Here is a 16,720-nt window from a genome sequence, read left to right as displayed (position 1 = left end):
ATCACTACTAATGACTGCTGAGTCGGTGTCAGGAGAGCTGAGCTGCATTACCCACTCAATCATTAACTTGGTATGTAACCAGGTTGCTACCCTTGGACTGTTACCTCATTTCTAAAATAAGATAACCCCTGTCCCTTTCTACTTTTCAGGATTTTATGAAGATTAATTAGATGTGTCCACAAAACAGGACTTGGAGCCTAATCTTCAATGTGATAGAATGGCATGTTCAGATTATAAAAGTGCTAGGCACAGCTAGGTCAGCTCACTAAGTGATGCCCTAACATGCAGTTTAGCAAGCATTAGTTAAAACAGGGTTTTTCTGTTCGCCAGGAAGTGAACGGAATGACTAACTTGACCTCCTGGGTGAGCTTTGGAAAAAATAGTGTTCATGTCCCTGAAAGCAGGGCATTTGGTCCTTTGTTTCATAAGAACGACCGGTTGCCATGTCACTATTTGACAGTCATCATCTTCATGAGCTAAGCTGTGGGGTGGTCAATGTGTCAAGTATCAGATGGAAAGAAAGGATTCTTTCTCAGTCTTTGACCTTGAGAAGTCCTGTGACAGGAGAACAGAGGACCTGGGTGGTCCAGCAGGCTTAGTCCCACCCTGTTTGGTAGTGTAGCAAAAATCCAGCTGGTAGGTCTGAGAGAGCTCCACGAAGGGATCCGCCAGCTCACTCCAGCAGCAGTGGCTGAGCGAGGCCCTCCCCGGATGGCTGACAGGTGCAGACTGCATACCCAAGCGATGTTTATACTTGTGCATTTTCCCCGGTGAGTCTCACTTCGCATGTCCTGTGCCTGCCGTGATGTGCCTGACTGTGCCCCTGGACTCGCCAAACTGCTGCCAGCTGGATTTCCTCACAAGGGAGAGATCCTGGCAGTGTGAGCTCACTGGCATTAATCATTTATAAACACAGACTAGAAGAAAGTCGGAGTCAAAGTCCAGTGACATTCAAAACGTAGAGATGATAATGACAAAGCAGCACTGACTCTGGGGTCCGACGTGTGACCACAGGAATGGGCATGGAAGTCTCCATGCAGGACTCAGCTCTGGAGGGTCCTGTGCTTTCCAGGCAGCTGCTCCCTCTTGGATTAGGCTGCAGTGAAAACACTAAGGCGTGTGACAAGGACAGTGGCTGCTCGAATGGGCTTTGCCAAGGTATGAAGTAACGAACTGAGTGACCTAGGTCCTCAGGACGTTGTAGCTGCAGGCGCTCTCAGTCCTGTACACCCAGGCAGGTGCCTCCTGCCCATTCTCCACTTTACAGACACGAGGAAACAAGGTCTCACAACAGAGACCAGAAATCTTGGGGGACAAGGGAAAGAATATGCTGATTTCCACATTTTCTTAAGAGTCTGCCTAGGGAAATTTTCCCAAGTTAACAAGCATGTTTTTAGGTAATAAATTAAATAAGATCACCATGCTGGATTCTTAAAAATGAACCTATAAATCAACAAGAAGTTAATTACACACAAGCACAATTCCGACTGTGAAGATGAAAGCAGGGAGTTGGCTTTTGCTCTCCTACCTGGGCTCTCCTGAGTCATTCTCCTCCTCTTCTTCCTCACTTCCACTGTACTCGTACTCTGTCTCATCTGAAGAGAGACTCACAGAAGGTTAGTGCACAGTGAAGATACTGCAGCTCGGTAAAGCACAACCCCCTCGTTTTATATATAAGTAAATTAAGGTCCAAAGAGTTGTCATTAATGGTGAGCTGGGACAGGCTCCAGGCCTCCTGACTTGGGATCCAGAAGATCCCATCAGCTGGGTTCAAGCCCATGGAATTAACCACAGCTAAGACTCTCCCAGCTGACTCAAGATCTCTGTCTCTCATGCCTAGCGAAGACAAAGAATTAAAAAATCAACTTTCAGTTTATGTTAACTCATAATGTAGAACCATCTAAATAAATCTTTTATTGGCCCACTGTTAACTTATGGACAGTATTCATCATTATTAATCCTTTTTAAAGCAGAAATTTTAATATGACTTATATAGACTCACAAATTGCCTTTAGAGGTATTTGATAAATACCAGAAAGAAACTTCTGACAATATGAGCTATTAAAAATATAGTTACTATGAAAGAATAAAAAATAAAACAGTAACTTCTCACAACATATATAGTTGTATAGTTGTATTTTGACTGGCCCACTGGGGACATCCATTTAATTCAATAGTATGGTAAGCAAGTTAACATGCAATAATGAGTAAGACTGAGTCTTTGCTTTGGAGAAGATCAGAATCAAATGGGCAAGAGGGAACAAATAAATAACCAGAGTCCCCATGACCTGAAGAAAGGGAACTAATGTTGGGTATCTTCCATGCCAGTCACCATGCTAGATACTTTTCCTATACTCTCTCATTTATTTTTCATCACAAGCCTTTAAAATAAAACCCATTTTTTTCCTTTTTTTTTTAAGTGAGAGGAGGAGAGATAGAGAGACTCCCACATACACCTCAACCGAGATCCACCCAGCAACCCCCATCTGGGGCCAATGCTTGAATCTACTGAGTTATTTTTAGTGTGTGAGGCTGATGCTCGGACCAATCGAGCCACTGAATGTCAGAGGGGAAGAGGGAGAGAAGGGAGAGAGGAAGGGGAAGAGAAGCAGATGGTTGCTTCTCATATGTGCCCTGACCGGGATCAAACCCAGGATATCTGCCCACCAGGCCAATGTTCTTTCCACTGAGCCAATTGGCAGGGCCATAAAACCCATTTTTCAAATGAAGTTACTGAGCTTATAAGACGTTAAATAATATGATCAATGTCATCTCATTAACAAATCTGGGATTTGGATTTAGATTTCAATACAGAACTTTTCCAATCTTAAAACTAGTGTTGCTTCCATCATATTATATATATGCAAATAGAAGTATACAAAAATAGCAATGAGATATCAAAGAAAGGAGCAGCTAAGTTCACTGGTCAGATGGGGACGGGGGACAGGGAAATCTCTGAGGAGAAAACGAGCTGGGCCTTGGAAGGGCAGTGGCCCTTTTCCAGGCAGATGGCAGCTGAAAGTGGTGGGAAAAGGCTTTCTAAGCCGCATAAGCACCTGACAGTGGCTGACAGTAGTACAGTGCATGGCATATTCAAGAAACAACAAGTTCCGAGTGGCCTGATGTCTGAGTGTGAGAAAGGACAGCAGGTCCAATATGGCTTGCTGATCCTATATAAACCCTGCGGAGAGCTCCTCTGCGGGCAATGCGGAACGTTTGGAGCTTTTGATTTTAAGAAAGGAAAGGTGGTATCACATTACTGGCATTCTTCATAGCCATGGGTTAATTATAACTTAGGGTTCTTGTGCATCCCCAAAAAGGAGTGGCTATGTTACCACCAGGGGCAATAGATACATGCTGAGGACTATAGCATTTGATCATAAACTTGAACAAACCTTGCTTTCTATACTCCTTAACCCTTGAAGGGATAATAAAATGAAGCTGAAAGTGTGATGACTTCAAGTATATTTTTTAAAATTACAAGTTAGCTTTACATATTTAGGCTACTTATGTAATATAAAGAATCTTCATAAAGTTTCAGTATTCCACATTAAAAGTTTAATATTCCTAATTTTCCTGAAATAAATCAAAGGAATTCAAAGAAAAATGCAGCCATTTTATCTATTAAAAATTATAGTAAGAAGAAAAAAGCACCCAAATACTCCCATTATTTTTACCATCTAGAGCAGGAGTCAGGAACCTTTCTGGCTAAAAGAGCCATGAATGCCACTTATTTTTTTTTAATAATTTTATTGTTTTAATGGGGTGACATCTCTAAATCAGGATACATATATTCAAAGAAAACATGTCCAGGTTATCTTGTCGTTCAATTATGTTGCATACCCATCACCCAAAGTCAGATTGTCCTCTGTCACCTTCTATTTAGTTTTCTTTGTGCCCCTCCCCCTCCCCCTTTCCCTCTCCTTCTCCCCCCTCCCCCCGTAACCACCACACTCTTATCAATGTCTCTTAGTCTTTTATGTCCCACCTACGTATGGAATAATGCAGTTCCCGGTTTTTTCTGATTTACTTATTTCACTTCGTATAATGTTATCAAGATCCCACCATTTTATTGTAAATGATCTGATGTCATCATTTCTTATGGCTGAGTAGTATTCCATAGTGTATATGTGCCACATCTTTTTTATCCAGTCACCTATTGACGGGCTTTTTGGTTGTTTCCATGCCCTGGCCACTGTGAACAATGCTGCAATGAACATGGGGCTGCATGTGTCTTTACGTATCAATGTTTCTGAGTTTTGGGGGTATATACCCAGTAGAGGGATTGCTGGGTCATAAGGTAGTTCTATTTGCAGTTTTTTGAGGAACCACCATACTTTCTTCCATAATGGTTGTACTACTCTACATTCCCACCAACAGTGAATGAGGGTTCCTTTTTCTCCACAGCCTCTCCAACATTTGCTATTACCTGTCTTGTTAATAATAGCTAATCTAACAGGGGTGAGGTGGTATCTCATTGCAGTTTTGATTTGCATTTCTCTAATAACTAATGAAGATGAGCATCTTTTCATATATCTGTTGGCCATTTGTATTTCTTCCTGAGAGAAAGTGTCTGTTCATGTCCTCTTCCCATTTTTTTATTGGATTGTTTGTTTGTTGTTGAGTTTTATGAGTTCTTTGTATATTTTGGATATTAGGCCCTTATCTGAGCAGTTGTTTGAAAATATCATTTCCCATTTAGTTGGCTGTCTGTTTATTTTGTTATCAGTTTCTCTTGCTGAGCAAAAACTTCTTAGTCTGATGTAGTCCCATTCATTAATTTTTGCCTTCACTTCTCTTGCCATTGGAGTCAAATTCATAAAATGCTCTTTAAAACCCAGGTCCATGAGTTTAGTACCTATGTCTTCTTCTATGTACTTTATTGTTTCAGGTCTTATGTTTAGATCTTTGATCCATTTTGAGTTAATTTTAGTACAGGGGGACAAACTGTAGTCCAGTTTCGTTCTTTTGCATGTGGCTTTCCAGTTTTCCCAGCACCATTTGTTGAAGAGGCTTTCTTTTCTCCATTGTGTGTTGTTGGCCCCTTTATCAAAAATTATTTGACTATATATATGTGGTTTTATTTCTGGGTTTTCTATTCTGTTCCATTGGTCTGAGTGTCTATTTTTCTGCCAATACCATGCTGTTTTGATTGTCGTGGCCCTATAATATACAATAGTTTGAAGTCAGGTATTGTAATGCCCCCAGCTTCATTCTTTTTCTTTAGGATTGCTTTGGCTATTCGGAGTTTTTTATAGTTCCATATAAATCTGATGATTTTTTGCTCCCTTTCTTTAAAAAATGTCATTGGAAGTTTGATGGGAATTGCATTAAATTTGTATATTGCTTTGGGTAATATGAATGCCACTTATTTTAAAATATAATTTTGTGAGAGCCATACAATGACACATGTATGTTATACATTATCCAAGAAAAATTTGGTGTTGTTCCGAAGGACAGCTGTGATTGGCTCCAGCCACCCGCAACCATGAACATGAGCAGTAGGAAATGAATGGATTGTAATACATGAGAATGTTTTATATTTTTAACATTATTATTTTTTAATTAAAAATTTGTCTGCAAGCCAGATGCAGTCATCAAAAGAGCCACATCTGGCTCGCGAGCCATAGGTTCCCGACCCCTGATCTAGAGTAAAACCTTCATCTATCAGGCTCCTTAACTACACAATACTTCTCAAGAATCTGGTTTGCTTGCTTTTATATTACTGGCTTAAATGACCATGTATCAACATATTTTGAGGAAAGAATAACATCAGGTAAAAAAAAAAAGCAATGCACATGAAAACTGATTCTATGGTGGTTACCACAGGGGGTAACCCATCCCATGAAAACAAACTATTTTTAATGTGTTCCTTCTCTGCAATGTAGGAGTATACTCAAAGTAGTAGGTATACTCAAGTGTTACATGGCACTTTAAAGAACCTACTTCCAATGAGGCTTAGAACCACCAGGAGCCCTCACTTTGGTCTGCTCCTCAAGAAAGGGCATTGATCAAGTGAGATCTCATTCCATTTGCTCAGTTTGAGCAAATGACTTCATATGTTTCCTTTAATATTTTTTTACTCTCAGTAGTTCTAAGATCAGCTTTTGATTGAATCAAACAATATTTTAAATTTTATTAAATTTACTGGGGTGACATTATTAATAAGATTATATTACTTTCAAGTGTATAATTCTATAATTGGTATATTGCATTGTGTGATCAGCACCGAAAATCAGGTCTCTTTTCATCATTATATATTTGACCCCTTGACCCTCTTGAGCCTTCTCTGACCTCCCTCCTGTGAAAACAACCCAAGGCATATACTTGATGCATTCTTACAGGTCAGAGCAGAGAAGTCACAAACTCTCAGAAAGTAACCCTGAACAGTACTGGAAAATTATAGCTCAATAAAGAATTGTCTAAATAAGAATAACCAATATGTATTGAGCACATTAGGTGCCGGACATTGCATTAGGCAATTTACATGCACTGTCATATTTGATCTTCTCAACAGTGCCAGACAATACTCTTTATTATAAACCCAGTCTTATTTTAAAAATTAGAAACCTAGGGTGAATTTCACAAGACTATTAAAGGTAGAACTAGAATTTGAACTTGGAATTGCATCTGCAAACAAGGTTCTGAGCACTTAACTTATTTTATGACCACACAGTAAAATAAATTGCCTTTTTAGAGATGGTGCTCTTTGACGGTTAAATGTCTAACATACCACCTTATAATATTCCTTTTATTTTTTATTATTTTTTATTTTTTTCATTTTTCCGAAGCTGGAAACAGGGAGGCAGTCAGACAGACTCCGGCATGCGCCCAACCGGGATCCACCAGGCACGCCCACCAGGGGGCGATGCTCTGACCATCTTGGGGCATCACTGGGCCGCAATCAGAGCTATTCTAGCGCCTGAGGCAGAGGCCACAGAGCCATCCTCAGCGCCCGGGCAAACTTTGCTCCAGTGGAGCCTTGGCTGCAGGAGGGGAAGAGAGAGACAGAGAGGAAGGAGAGGGGGAGGGGTGGAGAAGCAGATGGGCGCTTCTCCTGTGTGCCCTGACCGGGAATCGAACCCGGGACTCCTGCACGCCAGGCCGACGCTCTACCACTGAGCCAACCAGCTAGGGCCTATAATATTCCTTTTAAAATTCTGACTTCATTGAGTGGTCCAAGGCTACTCTTAAGTTATAAACAGTTGAAAAAATCAGTCCAAGAACTTTTTGACCTCTACTTACCTGTTTCTCTTCATGCCCACTTCCTCCAGCCAAGGCTACCTTCCCTGATCCTTCATCTCTGACTGATACTTTCTCTCTCTCCATCACAAACAAGTGGTGATGGGCCTCTTTTTAGCTGAGCCTCATAATCTCCGGCTCCTGAATCTAACCTGATCACACATTGTCCTGGGTCCCAAAGACTGCTAACAAAGACAGAATTCTTCATTTGAGCCTTCACTTGGATTTCTCCTCCTCCCTGAGCCCTCTACTGCTCTCACCTCTGCTCAGCCTTGACTCCTGCACTGCTCACCACGCGACCCCTAGGTCCCTGCTCATACCTTGCCTCACTAGCTATGAGCTGCAGAAGCAAAGAAGGGAAAGTCAAATCAGAAGAGAGCACCTCCTGTCCTATGCTGCCCACCACCTTCCACTACTCCTCCCGGATTGTGAAGAACAGAGGGGAAAGGCGGGGAGAAGAGAAGCGAGAACCAGCTCATCACCAACGACCTGTCCACGCCCCGCACACTCAGCGCTCCCCTCACCAGCCCTCTGCGGCCTCCTGCTGCCACCCCCACTCCCTGCAGCTCCCCCTCCTACTCCCACTCGGGGAGAACTCACCTGTCTGTACTCTGCATGCCTCCTCTCCTTTACATGCCTCGGCCTCCCTACCTCCCCACCCAACTAGTCATAAAACCTACTCCAGACCACGTAGTTTTTTCTTGGTCAGGGTGCTAGTTAAGGAATTTTTGAGTCTTTATCTAAACAGTCCTAGGACCCCAAGTTTAGACTTAAGTCCTTTCCAACGATGCAGTGAAAAAATAGTGTGGTTTAACAGCCAAAGCCATAAGAGATAAGAGTTTCTGAATCTATAAATAAAGAAGTACATGAAACGATCTCCTACCTTAAACAAAAAAGCTTGGCAACCTCTTTCTACCAGAGACTATAAGACCATTCATTCTGACTTCCAAATAACTAAGTTAGAAATGAGCCTCAGAGTACATAAATGTTGAAAACTGTCAGTACAGAAAAATGTCAACTAGATATTTTTAGGTTGTCTGTCTTCTGTAGATTTTTAGTCTTTAAAACATGAATATTCATTTGAATTAAGAAAACCACTTGTCATATTAAAACCACTTTACAGTGTCAATCAACATGACTCTTTGTTTGGCACCTGGGAAAAGTAATGTTTCTCACAGTTCTATTCTCTTGTGAAAGATTCCATTCAGCAGTCTCGCTCCATGGATGCTCACAGGCTGTGGTCTCAGAGGCAGCCCCTCACACTACAGAATAATGCAGCCCATTTGAAATCCCTATGGCCACCTCCAAATACACCAATAGCCCAGGACTCACTCCATCTTTGTTTCCCTTGTTGAAATACAAATATGCACCTAACCTTTCTCTCCTCGCTTCTTCTTTGTTCTATCGATATGGTCCTTGAGCTGAATGCGAACTTGTCGTTCATTAGGTTGGTCTCGTATGAATGGATGCTTCATCAGTTGCTCTGTTGCTGGTCTCTGGCTATGATTCTTTACCAAGCAGCTCTCAATAAATGACTGAAATTTTTTTGACCTGCCAAACAAAAGAGATGAATCACAGATTAAAAGACAATTCAAGGAAAAGCACTTATATTTTTTGAAATGCTAGAATTAAAAAATAAATAAATAAAAATAGGTCTAAACAGCCAACATAAAAATCAACCCATCACAAAGTAGGTCTATTCCTTTAGTGGGCACAGTGGGGTTCAAAGGCATCGTCACCATCAGCACATAGTTCATTCAGTCTGTGGTAGTGATATATGTGCAAGTAGTTTTTGCAGTTTATATATAATATCTCACAGAAAACCAAAAGGAATCAGAGAAGAGGAAGACGACGCTGAAAATCGTATCTGGAAGTTCTATTGGAATGAGAGAATAAGAGCTGGGTCTAAAAGAATTAGGAGGAAATCACTTTGGGGAAAGGACAGTTCAGGGAGATATAACGCACGACAAACTACAGCTGGCAGTGAGCACACTGGATGGCAGGGAATCTGAGGTGAGCTGTCTAAACGAGGCAGAAAATGCAAGCTGGGAAAAGTAAAACCAAGGTTGGATAGGGGAGTCCATTTTGTAAAAATGTGCGATTCTTCTATAGCAAAGTGAGCTTGTTTGGCAAATTTTTCAACTGGTAATTTCAGAATCACTTTTGAACTTTGCATTCCAATTAATAAGAACAGGATGTATGTATATTGTTTACTATCAACTCAAGGACTTGGAGACTTAGCTTTAAGGGACTAAGTTCAGACCCAGAAGCAAATTATTTCCTTCTAGAAATGTACTATTTCCTCAAAGATAAACCCAATGCCACAGATGCACAGGGGTAGGGTAGAGCTGGCGAGAGATACCATATCAGTGATTAGAGCAGCAAGTCCACAGTGTGGTAGAAATAAATGGTGGACTTTAATAGCTAAGATTCATGAGTTGAACACGCATGTTCTTGCTGAAAGTTCCAAGAAATTTCCTAGTATGACAGATAATTAGGCTCATGACTCTATAGAAGGCGGTCCATTGGTAGTATGGTACATTGCCCTCACAGACCTTGGCAGAACCCTGGTCACCCCATTCACCATCTCCACCCTGCCTAGAGCAGTAGGAAATCCATTTTGTGCTCTCTGTTGCCCTCTTGTGAAGAACTGTGGAGTGACAGGAGCGAATTCCAAGAGCAAGGTTTTCCTCCAAGTTACCCAGCAGGCCCTATTCGTGTGTGTGCGTGTGTGTGTGTGTGTGTGTGTGTGTTTACTTAAGGCCTGAAAGGTGTCCTCATCACACAGAATACAATGGCGAGCACATTCGTATATGCACTTCTCCAAAGCAGTCTCTCACCTTCTTCCATGTTTTTAAAGTACTGAATTATTAGTATTTTTCCCTCCCTAAATTTCTACACTATGTTCAGGCTTTTAAACTATTTACACAGAAGTGCAGGTAACCAGCTATGCTTGGGGTTACCCCAGGCTGAGTCAGGATTGAACTAGAATTAGTGACAATGGGATGGATACTCTATCGTCTCCCATGCCTGCTTCCTCCACTCCGGAACCTTTCAGTGTTCAGATGTGCTTGAGTCATATTTGACTTGAGGCATGTGAGCATACACATATGCTATTTGCTTTTACATGTTTGATAAACAAATGAATGCATGAATGATCATCAGATGAGAGGTCTGGACAAGAGTTATCAATGAGCTACCTTCAAATCTGTGTCTGTGAGGGACAGAGGGGCTTGGAGAGCAGATACTGTTTGATACACTTTCTTTCTCATGTCGCCATGTGAATCTGTGGATGTACAACTGGGGTATCAGCTAAGGAGAGGCCTTGCAAAATAAAAGAAAAACCAACCCTGTAATGAATTAATGACCTCTTTCTGACAAACTGAAGAGAATGACGTTAACATGCATAAAGAAACAAACCCCACACAGTGCTTTTCCAGGTAGAAAATCTGTATTAGAGAGACGAAAACTAAGACAAACTCAGACAGAAATCTATTCAATATTCATGAAGAATGCAAATGGTAATTCTCTTTTTCCTGCTTGCAACTAGAAGGAAGTGCTCATTTTTTATAAAGTGGTTGGCTATTAATTAGAGGATGATGAGTAAAGAAAATCACACCCAACTGAAATGTGAAATCCAGACTTAACAGACTGTCCATTCCATTCCCCAGTACTGACACCTAAAAAAAAGTCAGAGAAGTCTCTAGAATGAGAACGTGTTCAAGAAGTTTAACGGAACCAGCCTAGCCCAGGGTCACTTCTCCAGAAGTTTAACGGAACCAGCCTAGCCCAGGGTCACTTCTCCAGAAGTTTAACGGAACCAGCCTAGCCCAGGGTCACTTCTCCAGAATCTCTCCTGGTAGGAAGGAACCTCAGAGAGATCCAGGAGAATAACTTGGGCCCCGAAGGGTGGGACCACACGCAGAACCCCACAGCTGGCAATGTGCGTAGTTCCTTCCTTCTTCACATGGTATTCTGTTTGAAGAGAAAAGAATGCTTATTTATTTTTTCGAAGATAGATTCACTGTCTCTTACCTAAGTTAGTGTGACCAAAGAATCAATACATTTAATTACATGTTTAATTAAAACTAAAAACACTTCACCTATGTTGAATACCACCTGGCTGGTCGTTGAACAGTCTTAAGGGTTTAAAGTACATTTATATAACTTTATTGTTAGAATCTCTGAGGCCAGTAATTTAGTTCTTTTTTTTTTAATGCCTAAAATTAGTAATCCTAATTTCCCAAGGGTGGCACAGAGAGATAAATGTTAATGATTGGTGTTTACAGTTGAAGACGCTAATTCTTATAATGCCAGTGCCACTGAATACTTTATCCTCCCAGGTTTTTCCTGTTTGTATATTAAATCATGTTAAAGGGATATTAAGTGCCTGCAAGATTTTTACATTAATTATTATAATCATCCAGGCTAAAAGATTTTAGTGATCATAGGACTGGCTCACTAAATGCAATTTGATCTTTAAAATACGTGTTTGCCCAAAACTACCCTGTTTTTTCTACTTTGGGCTCTCACTTACTGTGTGACTTTGGGTTAATTACTTAATTTTGCCTTGGTTCCCCTGGCCACAGATGGGGATATTGCTAATTACTTATGTCAAAAGACTGTTGTGATAATTCAATGAGTTAATTCATGTAAAATACTTATAACCATGACTGTTGCATGTAAATACATGTATTTACACATATAAATGCTGTATGTGTGTTTGCTATTATTATTATTATGTCTACGATGACAATGTCCCACCGACTTCTAACCATTACTGGCTTAAAGAACGAGAGTATCTGTCTTTAAGGCTGGGAGTACGAATTTAGAGGTTTCCCCTATTTCTATTGAACTGAATAGTATAGTGTCCTTTAAGGTAATTATTACACATATATTTTAATTAGATGTGCTAGCAGGAAGAGTCAACAAGATCATTATATCCAAGGCAACTGCAGAAAAGGTTAATTTTTAAAAGTTTATGTAGTAATTTTTGTTTTGATTTTAATAAATCAAAGTCACCCTACTACTAAAAATTTCAGTTTATTTGAAGCATTTTTCTGAAATTTGCTATTATCACTATTATCACTATTTTATGTAGAACACACACACACAAATAGCTTTGTGATTTCTTAAAACAAAAGTACCTGATGACCCACAGGAACCAGAAGTGGTGTTTCATGAAGAAGAGGAGCCACTGCCAGCTCTGGGGTAGAGCAGAAGGCCAGGCGCCAGCTGCCCCCTGGGGGTGGGCCGGGCTCCGGGCAGCAGGAAGCCTCAGCTGCCCCCCGGGGATGGGCCAGGCTCCGGACAGCAGGGAGCCTCAGCTGCCCCGCAGGGGTGGGCCGGGCTCCGGGCAGCAGGGAGCCTCAGCTGCCCCCCAGGGGTGGGTCTGGCTCCAGGCAGCAAGGAGCCTCAGCTGCCCCCCAGGGGTGGGCCGGGCTCCGGGCAGCAGGGAGCCTCAGCTGCCCCGCAGGGGTGGGACGGGCTCCGGGCAGCAGGGAGCCTCAGCTGCCCCCCAGGGGTGGGTCGGGCTCCAGGCAGCAAGGAGCCTCAGCTGCCCCCCAGGGGTGGGCCGGGCTCCGGGCAGCAGGGAGCCTCAGCTGCCCCCCAGAGGTGGGCCGGGCTCCGGGCAGCAGGGAGCCTCTGGGCAGCAGGGAGCCTCAGCTGCCCCCAGGGATGGGCCGGGCTCTGGGCAGCAGGGAGCCTCTGGGCAGCAGGGAGCCTCAGCTGCCCCCCGGGGGGTGGGCCGGGCTCCGGGCAGCAGGGAGCCTCAGCTGCCCCCCAGGGGTGGACCGGGCTCCAGGCAGCAGGGAGACTCCCCAGCCTTGCTTCCTCAGCCAGAGCACGGGAGAACCTTTGCCTCTTTCTGGTGATAGGAAGTAATGATTTTTCTAATGATCCCAACTGAGCACTGCCTGGCTAATGTGGCATCTTCACATTCGAAGGGCACATGAAAAGAGCACAACCGACCGTCTCTGACAGGAGGAAGTCATCCTCATAGTCCTCCGGACACTCTTGAAGAAGCTGCTGCACTGAGTATATGTGCAAGGGCAGGGGGCACGGGTGTGCGTGTTGGGAGGAGAACGAAGGAGAACATCTTTTAAAGGAGACAGTTTACCCATGTGAGTTGACTCCAGCCACACATGGAGACAGAAGGAGGAAGAAATGGGAGTCCCGACTTGTCCATTTGCTGGTGGTGACATGGAGACAGAGGGGGAGGGCATCCTTGCTCTCTTCTGATTCAACCAAGGCTATAATCTTCCCAGAGACCTACTCACTAACTGAGCCAGCTAACCACTGAATGGAGCTCCCTGACTGCATGATTTCCTTAGCTCCAAGGCCTCTCCTCCTGATGCCGAGAAGGAAGGGCCAGGTTCCTGCTAGGGAAAACAGTTCCCCTTCTTTTTACAATGAAGGGGCAAGGACAGTGCTGCCGCCTCTCCTTCCCTCATCGTAAGGTACAGGGGAAATGTTCACCAAGACACTGCCGCAGCTCTTTCTCTACCACTTTACCTCCTGCTGAAGAGGCCGAGTGGCAAAGTAGACAGAATGCAGGTTACAAACTTAGGAAACGAAAAGATTGTGTGCCCTCCTGCAAGAGGCATAACCTACCTACGCCTGTCTCTCATCCACAGAATGAGGACTGAGAGCATTTGTCAGACAGGGTTGTGGCTAAAATGATATCTATATGTATACTATATAACATAAAATAACGTCACATATAGTATAGAATAATACAATAATAATATAATATATATGTCTTAAATTTACACACATACCCACCTATAAATGACTGAATCTACAACATACATATTTCTCATATGCCTTGGATGTTGTAGATTCAGCAATATTATTTGGAAATGACCCTGACTTGAATGCTTATAACGTAGAGTTCATGGCCCATCTCTACGACGGAGGTGCCTTTCTGGTACTGTGTTCGTCTATACACTGAAAATAGTACACTTCATTGGATAACTCATTTACGTCGAGAACAGCTGTATATAAAAGAACATCTTGGAGTTTTGATCCTTCAGATGGGACATGGAGATCCCCTCCCTTAAAAAATAAAAATAAATAAATAAAATGTTTCACTTCCTCTCAAACTCTAGAGCAGGGGTCTCAAACTCAACTCAGCATGTGGGCCGCAGAGCAAGATCACAGCCGTTCGGCGGCCGCACTAGGTCTACAAAAGGCAACTGTTATGCAACACTTTTCTCACTGCAGTTGAAAACAAAAAAAAAAATCAGTACAACAAGCACAATCGTACATGCAGTTTACTCAGTGTCACACAACGACCAGAAACTGTAGTTCGCATCACAACTGCTGTTAACTAAGCTAATATCTAGCTAGAATGCTAGAGAAATGAAAAATACAAGTAGGCCCCTAGGCTTACTTAATTTTATCCAAAATATTTTGAACTTCGTGGATTAGTCTGCGGGCCGCACAAAATTGTTCGGCGGGCCGCGAGTTTGAGACCCCTGGTCTAGAGCATATTAAAGCAAATCTTATTTTAAATCCCTGAGGACTTGGTTTTTTAAGACGAAGTACAGTTGACCCCTTGAGCAGCACAGGTTTGAACAATGCGGGTCCACTTATATGTAAATTTTTTTCAGTCAATACAGAATTGGCCATCATACCCCCGAGTTCGCATCTGGGATTCAACCAACCACAGGTCCGGAGGGCTGGTTCTATGCACTCATTTATCACACTTTCCAAAAGGACCTACCTCTGCATTCACAGGGGTCCCAGAGCCAATGTCCTGATATTAGCGAACAACTGTAATTCAGTTGTTTTTGGAGGGGGGAAGGTAAAACGTTGTGTGTGTGTTTTCAACTGCACAGGGGTTCGTGCCTCTAACTGTGGTTCACGGGTCAACAGACTCTGAAGTGCTTAAATATTTTTACTTAGAAACTGGAATTCTATTAAGGAAAAACGGAGTCACACCAAGCGTCCTGTGGCTGGGACGGCACACCCATCGTATGAAGGCCAGGCTCTGGTGGGAGACAGGACTTTACTGGGACTGTTGTTTCCCTTACTCACTGGCAAGTAGCCACGGTCTCCCCTTTCCCTAGCCAGCAGTAGGGGACACCGGCCTGGTCTCCTCACTTTTCCTGGGATGACCAGTTCCCTGCAGGGTTATCAAAATTCTCATTGTCAAAGGTTTGAAGAAGAACAGATAGATGGTATTTCCCACAAAGTCTGTGTTTCTCCAGCAAGGTCAGTGCAGAATTGGTTGTTTTGGAACAATGAAAACTAAGACCAAAGAACAAGAGCTGTTCTCTCTTTCTCCTGAGGGGCCAGACAGGCCATGCAAAGGGCAGGGCAGGCCAGGGTGAAGATGAAACAGGAGAAGTGCAGGGACTGTCCTAGTGCCTGAGCTGGGGAGAGTGACGACCGAGGCAGAAGGACACCGTCTCACGACACCGTCTCACCCTGAAAGCACACAGGGCTCTCGGCGGGGTAGCACTACATTACCTTTGCATGAAAGGCTCAACATCTAAACATTATGCTCAATCACCAGATCTTTAACAGCTTGAAATTAATGCAAATATTTCTGATCAGGGTGTGTGGCTAAAAAAAAGCATGTGTGGATGGCCCACCTGTCCTCTGTGGGGAAGCTGGACACGCCCGCCCCGTGGCAGTGCAGGAAGAGACGAAGGGACAGGGTGAGTGAAGCCTGCTGTACACAGCCGGCCTGCGGGGAGGCTGGGCATGAAGGATAAGCAGAAACCTAGCAGAAGCTCTGTACTGCCACTGAATCTTCCAGGGGACAGAGCGGAGGACGCAGGGTCTGGGTACCCCAGCAATCACATGCTGCTCTGGGGCCCCATGGCAGGCTGTTGCTGGGAGAGCACAGTCGTCTCCCACCACAGTGACCCTCTGGAGAGAGACGCAACAGCTTCCCCGCCTCCCTGTTACCAATAGCAACTCTCGTTCTCTCTTCCTGCAGCCTTGGCAACTCCAGTGCTGTCGTCCCTTCTGGCTGTCTCCTTCCCTTTCGTGGTGCACAGTGCCTTTCCCTCGTTCTGCCAGGGTTGCTGTGCCATTCAATCCTAGGTAACTGTGGTAATCACTGTACTGCCCTCCGTACAGTGGGGGGGGGGACTGTGGGTAGGTGGGTGAGAAACAGGAAGGGTGTCAGTCAGAGGCCTGATCATGAAGAGGCATGGAAGGGAACAGACGGGTCTGTCTCTTCACACTCTAACTGTCCAGAACACTGGTCCCCAACCTTTTTTGGGCCACAGACCAGTTTAATGTCAGAAAATATTTTCACAGACCGGCCTTTAGGGTGGGACGGATAAATGTATCACATGACCGAGACAAGCGTCAAGAGTGAGTCTTAGACAGATATAACAGAGAGAATCTGGTCATTTTTAAAAAATAAAACATCATTCAGACTTAAATATAAATAAAACGGAAATCATGTAAGTTGTTTATTCTTTCTCTGAGGCCCGGGGGTTGGGGACCACTGGTC

At 43.5% G+C, this 16,720-nt stretch overlaps 1 protein-coding gene across 7 annotated transcripts in view; it reads right to left on the bottom strand.

Moving 5' to 3' along the window:
- TNIK (TRAF2 and NCK interacting kinase) overlaps positions 1 to 16,720 on the bottom strand; it is a 415,592-nt gene that overhangs the window by 102,544 nt on the left and 296,328 nt on the right. For all 7 annotated transcript variants that reach the window (XM_066241478.1, XM_066241483.1, XM_066241479.1 and 4 more), the window contains exons 10-11: positions 8,618 to 8,793; positions 1,529 to 1,595 (exon numbers count right to left, since the gene is read on the bottom strand). In XM_066241478.1, the coding sequence (XP_066097575.1) occupies positions 1,529 to 1,595; positions 8,618 to 8,793 (243 nt within the window). The remainder of the gene's footprint in view (positions 1 to 1,528; positions 1,596 to 8,617; positions 8,794 to 16,720) is intronic.

The sequence above is a fragment of the Saccopteryx bilineata genome, chromosome 8, assembly GCF_036850765.1.
Source record: "Saccopteryx bilineata isolate mSacBil1 chromosome 8, mSacBil1_pri_phased_curated, whole genome shotgun sequence".
Classification (NCBI taxonomy): Eukaryota; Metazoa; Chordata; class Mammalia; order Chiroptera; family Emballonuridae; genus Saccopteryx; species Saccopteryx bilineata.
Note: the sequence above shows the minus strand (reverse complement) of the source record. Positions and strands in the feature narration are given on the sequence as shown.